Source organism: Lissotriton helveticus, chromosome 10, assembly GCF_964261635.1.
Source record: "Lissotriton helveticus chromosome 10, aLisHel1.1, whole genome shotgun sequence".
NCBI lineage: Eukaryota > Metazoa > Chordata > Amphibia > Caudata > Salamandridae > Lissotriton > Lissotriton helveticus.
The window spans coordinates 1,041,233,036-1,041,246,429 of NC_136071.1; the positions used below are offsets into that span (position 1 = coordinate 1,041,233,036).

General features: G+C 42.8%; 1 protein-coding gene across 1 annotated transcript in view; it reads left to right on the plus strand.

The window, feature by feature from the left end:
• The window catches only part of MALRD1 (MAM and LDL receptor class A domain containing 1), a 2,679,189-nt gene that overhangs the window by 339,680 nt on the left and 2,326,115 nt on the right, over nucleotides 1-13,394 (plus strand). The window contains exon 7 of the mRNA XM_078663745.1: nucleotides 4,143-4,300. Within this exon, the coding sequence (XP_078519871.1) occupies nucleotides 4,143-4,300 (158 nt within the window). The remainder of the gene's footprint in view (nucleotides 1-4,142; nucleotides 4,301-13,394) is intronic.

Consider the following 13,394-nt stretch of genomic DNA (forward strand, 5'->3'; position numbering starts at 1 on the left):
ACTCGAGGCCTGAACTGTCCTCTTATCAAAGTTTGAGGACAGTATCCCCCATCGGGCCCCCACAACTGAACCCCGGTGCCCGCGTCGCTGCATCGCTTCATCGCACAGAAACCGCATTGGTTGTCTCGACCAACTTGTACCAACAGAGTCGGACGCATCAATAGGTTCAGTCAAAGAGTCTGTCACAGCTATGACTGACCCGCCCTGACGCTGTTGGTTGTAACCGACAGAATTGGTCGTCTTCAATGTCACGGTTACTAGGGCAGAGCTACTGACTCAGTGCAACAGCGCCTGAAGCTCTTCATCGTCTTTTTACCTGCATCCTCGTCTTCCGTGCCTCTTGATCGCCCCTGAGTGGCATAGTCTCTGTACCCTGTGCTTTCAGGTACTCTATGACTCGAACTCGCTTCTGGGTTCCAACCAACTCTTTCGTCCATCTGTGGTAAGACTGCAACCGCAACGTACCCACTGATCAGAATTTGAGTACGCGGTCTTGCACCCTCTTTGCACACAACCGTTGTGGGGTTCCTAGACTCTCACCTGGGGTGATTCCTTGGGTCCTCGACTCTTCTATGGCTCCTGGTTCTAGTCCTGACTTAGGTCGTGGTTCGCATCCCCATTCTTGATATATGGTCTGGTCTTCCCATTGGGACCACTGTGTATTCGTGCTACTGACTGTTCTAATACCAATGCATTGTGTATATCTCCGGGTAGGAGATATCATAAAGTATTAGTGAGTGATTGTAATAAATATCTTTTTTTATAGATACACTGTGTGGCTCTTTTTCATTTAGCCTATACTAAAGGATTAGAAACTGATAAACCGATCTGCTTTGCACTCCTCCTAAATTAAGTTTGAAGACTGCTCTCCACAGCTACCACTTAGAGAGCTTTCTATGGTTATCTAAACCATTAAAACCACCATAAGGGTCACCTGGATTAGTGCAGGGTGCTAAACTCATGTAAGTGAGCACCACATACTAACCCAGCTTTTCACAACAACCCAATCATCTCCGCCTTGGAGGTAGAATGTGACCCCAAGACTTTCGCCCACACTTCACAAATGCCGGAGAGGAAGTTCCCACTGCACAGTCCATTTATAGGACTGTTGGCCGATGACGCTGCTGTAATGTAAAACACTTGATGATGCCTGCTGTCCAAAAGCATAATACATCACCCTCTATAATATAAACCCAGTGTTATAGAAACTCCATGCACCTGGTGCACGTATAGACCAACAAGGAGAAGATTTTAGGAGTCATTTGTGTGGAATTGTTTGTTTCTGTGGAGGATTTTGAAATTAAATATTGCAATATACTGTGTAAAATTAACATTAGTTGTTTTTGCCAATTTATTTATTTATTTTAAAGTTTTATATAGCGCTGGCTAGACCCGGAGGTATCAGAGCGCTTTACATGAGCATCAGATCATAGTTACAGGTTACATCATTACAAAGGTTACACAGTTCTTAGAGCATGGCCACATAGTTACATGTAAGGTCTAGATAAACAATAAGCACAAATACGAAAGGGGATAAGCAGGCAAGGTGAGAGATTCAGGGGAGGGTGTTGGAGCACGGGAAGTAGACAGATAATGAGGACGGGAAAGGGGAGGGTGAGAGACACAGCATGGGAAGAAGAGGGGAAGGGTGATGGGGACACAAACCGGTAGACGAGTCAAGGCCACGTCCAAAGTCCAGTAACAACAGTTCAGAAAACTACTGCAATTTGCTTAACTACATAAAATGCTGCTCGTATGGATTTGAAGTGAGTACCCTGAATTGCCCCTAGTTCAAATTTGCTCTTGTGCGTACGCCACAAGTTAATTCATGCCTCAATTACAATAGTGTGTCCACATGGGGGCTCTCCCCTGTCCTACCCCTCCTGCAGGATTCTTGAACTGGCAGAGCTCCAGCAGGGGACGTCTCAGGGCGAACATGATACATATGACCATTGCCTTCAATGATTAACAAAGTGCATCACCGAGCACAGTTGCTGTAGTACATGCCTGCAATCCCATCTCGAAATTAGGGCTAGGAATGGGATAGTTCAAATTTCTTTCGTTTGGTTCTTTAAGAGAGAGAGGCACCTGCTGACATCTTCCTCCTGTGTGGCTCATTTATTTTTAGTAATTTTTTGTTTTCCTATTTTGTGAGCAAAACAAAATGAGCTCCCTAACAAATAACAAAATGGAATAAATACGCTATCTTGTCTGTGCACACAGCAGTTATGTGAAAATTATTACATAAATATTCAACACCATTGCTACTTGGCCAATACCACCATAAATATGATAATTTATTGACCTTTTCAGTAGTCACCGTATCCACTGACTTCCAATAAAATGCTGCAGACAGGTTAAATAGCCAAAACACAACAACTCACAGAGCAGCAATAAAGAGACCCTAAATTTGCATTTACAAATAGTTAAATAGAGGTAAACACAAAGGCGAGGTCTAGGGCAGTTTTCTGTGGCACTCTTTAAAAGTGAGAACCAGGGGAGGCTCCTCCGCTAAGGAACGATCCTCCACTGCTCTCCGAGCAGGAAAAGAAAAAGGAAAATGCGAATAATATTGTTATTATCATTTTATTTTCATTGCTACGGGGCTGGGTTAGGGCTGGGCGGGGCTAGTGTGACAATGGGAGGAGTGGTTCATGCACTTAAGTGCGCTTGATGGTTTGGCCGGCCAAAAAGTCTTGGGCACTTAGCACGTTCTCCACCAGGCTGCAATACACAGCCTGGGTGGAGAACATGCACTGGCTCTCAGTGTCCGTCTGAGCGCCGAATCACGGAGCTCAGGCCAATCACAACGCTGCATTGCAGTGTTGTGAATAGGTTTGGGGGGCTTGTGCGGTTTTTGCTTCTAGGACTCACCAGGTAGCGTAGAACCGATTGAGGAGAGACGGCAGCCGTGAGGAGGTAAGTGTTTTAAAAAAAAAAAATGTTTTTTCCCTTATTAACCCCTCACCTGCCACCTTCGCCACACCACCCCTGTTCCTTGCCAGCAGCCAGTGGTGAGAACGCAAAAATTACTTGCTGGTAGGCAGTATAAAAATCCCAAGTAATTACACAAAATTACATTTTTTAAAAGCATTTTGCAACTTTCCTAAATGCTGAGCTCTGCAACTGCAATTTCCCCCTCTTCTGCAAACCTATTGACCCATACAAGCCCTAGTTGCCATGTACAATGGATCACCCCAACGAACAACCTGATGAAACCTTTAAAAACTGTAGACAAGCAGGGTTGGGCGACCACCCAAGATCCTGCTGAACTGGAGAGATTAGCAGTACCTGCAAGGTGTAGAGTCTTGTGTACTATAGAGGGCGGGAACCCTATTGTCCCTAATGGACTCTGTAGTCTAGTGTTGTAAGTGATTGAGTGTGGTCAATAAAATTCATGACGCAGTACGTGTCAGTTGCAGGTTCACACCCTGAGAAATAAGGCGTGTAATACCAAGCTCCATGTGTGGGGTAATTCATTTGCATGCAACCGGGCTGGGGAGGACGGTACACAAGTGAGTGAAGGATGTGTGAAAGCATATTTGTTGTGTGTCTCCTATAAAATAAAAGATGGTCTCCAGATAGCAAATGTGTACTACTCTAGCAAGAAAGGCTGTGATGGGCACATCGTAGACACATTTTATGTCCACATTTCGGGTTGCTTTTCTTTCAGTTTTACAAATGTGAATAAATCATGATCGAAAAATTAAAAAAAAAACAGAAGTTATGCTTTTTGTTTTCATAGTTGATTTTGTACAGAAAGGACAGTTATCTACAGTACTTTCATATACTGGGTGCAACAGATTTATACTGAAGTAGACATCAGGTGCTTTTCTAGAGGGAATTGTTAGAGCAATACTTGGATTTCTGACCTAACTGATTCATGACACACTTTAGATGGTATGAGATGCACTGAAACAACAAGATTTTTTCTAACAATTGTTGTACAAATAAAGTGAAATGGATAAATTAATACAATCTACTCTTAAAATATTGAAAAACTCTAGAAAATGTTTGCATACATGTTTACATAGGAATGCATGTTACATTATTTGAGTTAGTCTCGGTGTTTTATACTCGCTCCAATGAAACAGACAAAAAGTAACTTCACATTTCACCTGCCTTTATTTGATATCTTTTAGGTAATTACATGTGGATTGGCGCAGAAAATGATACATTGAACAAAAGTGGCTTCCTAAGTAGCTTCATGTGTCGCACTGCTGGAGTAAATTGCGATTTTCAGTTTTTCTACTACATTTCGGAGAAACAAAGTTTGAGACTTACTGCTTCTATAAACAAGGTAATCCAAAGCATGCACACGTTCAAATTGGCAAAATCAATTATATTTGTATGCTGTTACCAAGAATATTAAAGAGATGTAGCTTATGCAATTACAACAGGCACTTTTCCTAAATTGCACTTCCTTATTTTCCTTACATTGTAACTACTAAATGCTGTCTTTAAATTTTAATGTATTTCTTGAGTTTTATATAGCACAAACTCGACCTGAAGGTATCAGAGCATTCACAGAGTTGGCAAAGTAGAAGTTACAAGAGTTACATAAGGAGTTGATACAATTACTTGGAGTAAATACAAATACACAGTCCCAGTGTATATATATATATATATAGTGTATAGTGTTATTCTTGATTTTATGTTATGGTTCAATGTCACATACATCCTGAGACAGCGAGTTCCAGATCTGGGAGCATTCCTTGAGTAGGAGCAGGTGCGAGATTTCGGATGTATGATGTTACCACGCGATCATTTTGATCGCAGTACATTACATCGCTGTTTTTTACAGCGCAATGCGGTACAACGACTTACGCTGCAGGGTGCTGGACTTAGGAATAGTATGATTTATTATTTCAACTCCAGCCTAGGTACAGTAGGGATGGTGTTGGAATAGTAAATCACACTATTCCTTAGTCTAGATTGCCCTCCAGTGCAAGTCGTGGTAACGACTTGCGTTATAAAAGCAGCGATGTGAATGTATTGCAGTGTTTTGACAGCATTGTTAAGGTCGTTTCCTGAGATTTCTCTTTCTCTCTTTCTCTTTCTTTTGAAGTGGAATCAGGAGTAGAGTGTTTAAGCTGCAAAAAGGTCTCTTTTGGGCAACTTTTGATAGTTTGTTTACAAGACGCTCCTTGATTCATTCAGCTGGTCCATGTCTTTTGACTTTGGTGACATTACAACGATTCCATCCCCTGGTCTTTGTCTATGAAATAGGGCTCCTTACTTATACTAGAACTACATACAGGCTCCTTTTTTGATATGCAAATTTGAAAGTTTATGTGTTACAATTGGTGTCAATTAACTATTCAAAGAATTGTCATCCAATGTTTTATGGTATGTGGGGTGCCAAAAAGTACTTTTGGAAATGAAAAGTCTTTTCGGTTTGTTACTATGTCTATGACAGATATAACAAAAACTTCACTCATCGGTTTTGCTGAATAATGATGAAAATAAATGGTGATCACGCTAATTGCGTTTCATGACCACAAATGTAAAATACTATTGTTGTGAACTAGTGTCAGTAATGGCTTTGTTGTTTTGCGTTTTATATTGAAGAATGGCCAAGTCTTGCTGACATTTAATTGGTCCCTTCCCCTTGTGTGTTTTTGATTGTCAAGCGGGTGCAAACATAAGAGGGTCCAATTGGGGTAATTTATATGTTCCATCCCACTGTTTAGTAACGTTCTAGACAAGTCCTTAGCCAAGGTCTCTACTGCAAGAGGAACGAACCTTGTCTCATCAAATAATGTCAGATAAAGACACGCTGTCATACACAGAGGACCACTTAGAAGATTGGTTTCTATGCCTTCACTTTTTCTTCAGTCACTTTAAGTTCCACCACCAAATAACAACATTAATATGATAAGTTGTTGAGACTCAAAATGAAGCAAATGTGGATTGCATTACATAATTACATCCATTTCGGGCATTTAAAAGCTGGCACAATCCTGTGGGGTTTACACATCCGCAATATTACTGTAATCTTCAATGAAGACCCTGAAAATCGGAAAGGATACAGCTTAATTGGCACGAAATACAGCCGTGATTTAATTGTCCTTTCAATTAAGACAACCCAACGCCTCTAAAAAAAACTGTTAAAAGAGATCCTACTATTGGAACAAGAAATTAAGAACTACCAGTCAGTGTGAAGCTAAGACACCCTTGGAAAAACAGGAAAATAATTTGCTGCAATCAAAGACTTTACCATGAACCAAAGAAACAACAAATTCAAGAGACATTAAGAGTCATATAATTTAGAAACAGTCTACCCTTATTCAAAAGAAGATTTTACATTCCTTCCGAATCTCACAGATGCCTGAATACCAAGGGTGAGTAAAATGCCAATGTCTTTCCCTTTCAGAAACTTCTTCAGATTCCACAAGAAAACCTGACCCAGGGGAGGGTTCCTCTAATCAAAATTCTCATCTAAGAAACAGCCTACTTTTTTAGGTAGAATCCAGCAGAGAGACTGGGGAAGAAACGGATACAACAACCAACCATGGAAATGAGGACCGGTTGCCAGCTCTACAAGAACTAGTACAATCTCCCATTTTCAATTTGTCCAAAAGAGAGCTCACTGTAGCTGATCAAAGCAGTCTTGAGAAAGGTGTAAACTTTGTCCCTTTGAGTCACATTAACTTCGTCTACTTAAATAGAGAAGCACTTGAATTATTCTGAGAAATATGTCTCAAAGCATATTTTCCGGGGCATTCTTCTCTACAGAATGCTGAAGTTTCTGGGCTCAGAAAAAAATCCCACCTTCTACACCTCCACCCAACAACATTCTAAAAGAAGGCCTCAAGTTTGAACAGTTTGAGTTTTAAGTCATCAATCAGCTAGAATGAAAAAAAGAGTTAGTTAAAAATAACGTCACAAAGGACCAACGCATTGCCTTGGAAAATCTAAAAAAGGACAGTGCTGTTGTGATAAACAGGCCGACAAGGGAGGGGCAATAGTAATTTGGTCAGCAGACAAGAATAATAAGGAAAGACAAAGACAGACTTTCGTTGTAATCCCCGTGTTGTAATGGCATGCGGGGTAAAAGCCCGTGTTGTAACGTCATACAACCAAGATTTTTACCATAAGATTTCTGGTGACACCACAGAGGAGATTGAAGGCAACATTGCAGCCATTCTTAAAGAGGCATTTGATGAAGAATACATCAGTCTAAAGGAGTGTGATATTCTGAAAAACATTGGTCCTCGGATACCTGTCATGTATCTGCTTCCTAAAATACAAAAGGACGGAACAACATCCCCGAAACACAATAGCTTCCAGTTGTGATTCAGTGCTTGAACCTGTGGCACAGTATGTGGATTTGTTTCTAAAACCATACACAGCAGGTTCCATCATACCTGCGAGATACAATGAACTTCTTTAACAAGATCAAGGGCCTGCAGTTCAATCCAGAAACACAAAGGCTAGTCACTCTTTATCTCATATATTGTATAATTGTATAGCCAGACCCACCAAGAAGACAGGTTGGAAGCAATTGATATTTACCTAGAGATGAGACCAAAACCATACCATGTCCCCACTAAATTCATCATATACTTGGCAGCGAGATTGGCAACCTTGCTGTGTGTCGTACTAGCGTTGTTAACCGAGTGGGATTGGGGTTTGAAAATCTTTGAAGGCCAATAAGCTGTTTTACGTGTAGTATTTTTAAACATTGTTTGCGGTGACTACGACCGCGTCAAGATCTTATCTTCTGCATTTTTTAAATGTGTTGCGGTGACTACAATCGCATAATTCCTACCTGCTGACCTTCTTGTGCTGGTCCCCGTTCCGCCACGGCTTGTTCCGCTTGCGCGGAGGGACAGGAAGCACCCGGCGCACCAGCAGCGTCATCAGAGATGCCCGCCCCCTTCCCTACTTAAACCACCACACAGCACGGACGCGCGCAGCGAGATTGGCAACCTTGCTGTGTGTTGTACTAGCGTTGTTAACCGAGTGGGATTGGGTTTTGAAAATCTTTGAAGGCCAATAAGCTGTTTTACGTGTAGTATTTTTAAACATTGTTTGCGGTGACTACGACCGCGTCAAGATCTTATCTTGTGCATTTTTTAAATGTGTTGCGGTGACTACAATCGCATAATTCCTACCTGCTGACCTTCTTGTGCTGGTCCCCGTTCTGCCACGGCTTGTGCCGCTTGCGCGGAGGGACAGGAAGCACCCGGTGCACCAGCAGCGTCATCAGAGCTGCCCGCCCCCTTCCCTACTAAAAACCACCATACAGCGCGGACGCGCGCAGCGAGATTGGCAACCTTGCTGTGTGTTGTACTAGCGTTGTTAACCGAGTGGGATTGGGGTTTGAAAATCTTTGAAGGCCAAAAAGCTGTTTCACGTGTAGTATTTTTAAACATTGTTTGCGGTGACTATGACCGTGTCAAGATCTTATCTTGTGCATTTTTTAAATGTGTTGCGGTGACTAGGATCGCATAATTCCTACCTGCTGACCTTCTTGTGCTGGTCCGCGTTCCGCCACGGCTTGTGCCGCTTGCGCGGAGGGACAGGAAGCACCCGGCGCACCAGCAGCGTCATCAGAGCTGCCCGTCCCCTTCCCTACTTAAACCACCACACAGCGCGAACGCACGCAGCGAGATTGGCAACCTTGCTGTGTGTTGTACTAGCGTTGTTAACCGAGTGGGATTGGGGTTTGAAAATCTTTGAAAGCCAATAAGCTGTTTTACATGTAGTATTTTTAAACATTGTTTGCGGTGACTACGACCGCGTCAAGATCTTATCTTGTGCATTTTTTAAATGTGTTGCGGTGACCACAATCGCATAATTCATACCTGCTGACCTTCTTGTGCTGGTCCCCGTTCTGCCACGGCTTGTGCCGCTTGCGCGGAGGGACAGGAAGCACCCAGCGCACCAGCAGCATCATCACAGCTGCCCGCCCCCTTCCCTACTTAAACCACCACACAGCGCGGACGCGCGCAGCAAGGCGCGCCAAAGGCAATCCCGTCTGCGCCAGGACGCCGCCTGCTGCCCAAACCCCTGCCTGATTTTTTATTTGTGTGGCGCCTAAGTGGTCTGTGTATATCAACCATGATCTGTTACAACCGTCAGGAATTGCTCTCATTAAACCAAAATATTTTAGTAGAACCCCAGGTAGTTGGTCCTACTGCTATACCTTTGAAGAATGATTCGGCCAGGATGGCTGTCTCCTCCCTATTACGTAGGGACTCGGAGGAAATCAAGCCCGAGAGTCTGCCGGAACCAAGCAATATTAGTACGAATACGGACCTTAATCTACTTACCGCTCTCTATCTCAATACGAGATCTATACCTAAACATGCCTTAGAGCTTTGGTGCCTACAGGACAATCAGAAACCTGATATTTGTTTCTTTACGGAAACATGGCTTCATAATCAGGCTTCTCCTGATATTGCCACGGCATTCCCCAGTGAATACCACCTGATTAGGCATGATAGAATTGGAAAACGAGGGGGAGGCATCGCAGTAGCCGCAAAGGCTCCCCTAGAAATTACACGCCTTGACTCGCTTTCCAGCGACATGCTTGAAATCCTGATAATTAATATAAAATACAACATGGCAGTGGTAGGCAGAGCAGCCCTGGTATACAGACCCCCTGGAGGTAAATCTGAATTTGCTAACAATTTGTTGGATATTTTAGCCTCCCATGTGCTGGCCACAGATAATTTTATCTTACTAGGTGACTTTAATCATCATGCTGAGCTATAACATGACTTGGATCCTTGCCATTTAATCTCAACCTTGGAAACCCTGGGACTAACTCAGCGGGTTCAAGGCTCCACCCATCCAGCTGCTCATTTATTGGATTTAGTATTCTCTAATATGACTGATTTATATTGTGACCCCCTCTGCAGATGAACTGGACGGATCATTTCCTAATAAATTTAAAACTCCCTATACCTTTCAGGTCACGGACTGCTACCCATAAAGAATCCACACTTATCCGACCTTTTCATAAACTGTCTCCCGAGGCATTTAAGATGCATTTTAAACCTCCGGACAACAGTTCTAATGATGCTGGAACAATGGCCGTGCAATTAGAAACGTCTATTAGAAATACGCTTGACGAAATTATTCCGGAAACAAAAGTTAACTTGAAAAGAATCGCTTCACCTTGGTTTACCGAGACCCTAAAACGAGAGAAAACGGATTGTAGATCGGCGGAGAGACTATGGCGTAAGTTCAGAACGCCTGAAAACCGCAAGAAGTATAAATTAATTCATTCTGATTATATGAGACATTTATATTACGCAAAGAATAAATAAGGCCTCCCAATCTAGCAAAGAATTGTACAAAATAGTAAGGGAGTTTACTACTCCACAGGGTGAGCAATCAGAATTTGACCCCTCCTTGGAGTGGGTGAACTCACTGTCCTCCTATTTTCACAGTAAGATCCAACGAATATATTCCTCATTTCCTTCCTCACCTCAAAAAGTGGTTTTAAGTGAGGAGGTTTCTTCTAATTCTGAGCCCTCACTTGAAACTACGGATCTTCCATCTATGATAGAATTGGAGCCCACTTCCCCAGCAGAAGTGCTATTGGCACTCAAAAAAATTAAGTCAGGATCTCCTAATGATCCCCTGCTCCCCCGTAAGTGCAGTGAGTTATTCCCGTTGTTGGCTGACGGTCTGGCCAGTATTTTTAACGTTTCCTTTGAGTTTGCCTTCTTCCCTAGTAGTTGGAAACTGGCGCAAGTCAGGCCAAACCGTAAAAAGCCCAATAGTGACCCTTCTATTTTGTCCAATTACAGACCAATATCCCTAATACCTTACTTTGGCAAGGTTCTTGAATATTTGGTAAACAAACGTGTGTCTTCCTACATTGAAACCCATGCACTTCTTGACCCGTCACAGTCTGGCTTCCGTGCCGCCCTTGGCACGGAAACCGCAGTAATAGAAATAGTGGATAACATCCGACTCTCCTTGGATAGGGGCGAGTCAGCCATCCTTGTATTATTGGATCTTTCCACTGCCTTTGACACCATCTCCCACAGCATTTTGAAACAACGGTTGTGGGAGGTTGGTGTCAGAGGCAATGCTTTGGCTTGTTTCGCGGACTATCTCAAGGACCGTTATTCCTATATCAGGATGAACTCTCATGTATCTGCCACTACCCCTCTTTCGGTGGGGGTCCTGCAGGGTCGATCCTTAGTCCCTTATTATTTAATCTTTATCTTTGCCCTCTGGCCAATATCATAAAATCTTATGGCTTCTCCACAGTGTCTTAGACAGACAATACGCAGGTACTTATTACCTGTAGATCCAATTCCCAGGAAACCTGCACCAATTTTAAACAATGTATGATTCACATTAAGAACTGAATGAGTGATAACAAACTTCAACTCAACTGCGGCAAGACCGAAATCTTACTATTAGGCAAGGCCAAGATCTTCTGGTCTCAGGACTGGTGGCCTTATGAGGGCCTTGTCCTGAGCCTAAAGAAGCCGTAAGAGACCTAGGGATCATGCTTGACGGGGATCTTTCCATGAAGGTTCACGTCAACCAGGTTGCTGGGACTTGTTTCGGCATACTTCGGCAACTGCGTAAAATCTTCAAATGGCTTCCTTTGGAAGCCAGAAAGCCCCTGGTCCAGGGATTGATTGTCAGTAGGCTCGATTATGGAAACGCCATGTTCGCCTCCATAAATGAGAACCTGTTGACTAAACTACAAACCATTCAGAACGCGGCGGCAAGGCTAGTGCTGGGTCTGCCTCCTAGGTCTGCCTCCAAACCTACTCTTAAAAAACTGCACTGGCTACCTGTGCGCCAGAGATGTCATTTTAAAATCTTGAGCTTAACTCATAAACTCCTTCACGGCATCGGCCCTTCTTACTTATCAAAAAAACTAGCCTGGTATACCCCGTCCAGAGCCCTCCGCTCTAGTTCTAAGTTCTTGCTGTCTCAGCCTAGAGTCCGGACGTCCAGGAATGGATGCCGATCCTTCTCATATGTGGCCCCCCAACTATGGAATAAGTTACCCACTTATCTCCTGTCCCTCTCCAATTATTTGGAGTTTCAGAGGGGTTTAAAGACGTGGCTCTTTCCCAAATAAAGTCTCCTTGTGATGTGTCTCCACTCTGGCAGGTTAATGCCTTTCTTCTGCAAAGTGCCTTGAGACCTCTTTGGTGATAAGTGCGCTATATAAAAGCATCTGACATTTGACATTTGACATTTGACTTGGCCAGATTTGCCCTTCAAATTTGACAACGGTTTTCTTTGAAATCAAAGAAACTGCCAAGGGATGTCCCTGCACTCCAGAGCTGGCAGTTCTGTACATTGCTCAGTTTAGGAATTATTCATTTATTAGAACAATCCTTTTTCCAACCATGTGTCAAATTGGATGAGATGTATAGATGACATCTTTTGTTGGGTCCATAGCAAAACTTGGAGCCTACTCATCCCATAATGTATTCTGGTTCGCAAGCAGGCACATTAAAAAGTTTGTGTGTTACAACTGGTGGTAATCCACTGTTGAAAGAATTAATCATCATCATAAAATCTTTATTTCGGTAGAAAGATACCATAAAAGCACAGGTTAAAACATGGACAGATGTATAGGTGTCACAGTTTATACATGACGATTAATTATTGCAAATCACATCCAAATTAGAACAATAAAATTGAATTCTTTTAAAAACATATCAGTATTTTTAAATGTTAAAAAAAGAGACGGAGCAAGTTTATCATTATCCCATATACCATGCATTAACCCTGGTCAATTAAAACAGTACGAATACGCCACATAGCTGCCAGAAACTTCGAAACAGCAAAAACAATTGGTCCAGCGGTGTCAGTTTTCAATGCGCACATTGCCGGAAACCAAGGTTTTTGCACAATGGGATAAGCCAATGCCTCCTCGATTTTATATAGGCAGGGCAAAAAAAGAAGTAATGTGTCTCCGATTTGCTTTCACATTCGCACTGAGGGAAGTTTTTCGGAGCAGACATGGCCCAATTGCATGTGAAGGTTCGTAGATGTAGAATGCCGTATCTCCATTGCACATACAGTTTTCTGGCTAACACGGGGTAAATTATATCTAAAAAACATTCAAAGCAATATGTATCTTTCATCAAAAGAAAAGTAGCGGTTCTGGAGCCGATATTAGGATTACACAGGGCCACGTTCAAGTTCTCAGCGCGATATACCTTCGCCAGCGTAATGGCCGAAATCGCTTTGCAACCCTGCTCAGGGTCAGACAATAGGACGTAAAGTCCCAACCTGGTCAATTCCTTCTTGATATACATAAGCCTGGGCATTTTGAGTATGCTCAGGGAAATTAGTATTTCCCTGAGCTCCTGCCTATAGTTAATCAGCTCTGGCGTGGCCCAAAGCCGACGCCAGAACCTTAGTGGTTTTAGGGCTAACTCCTCATCGAT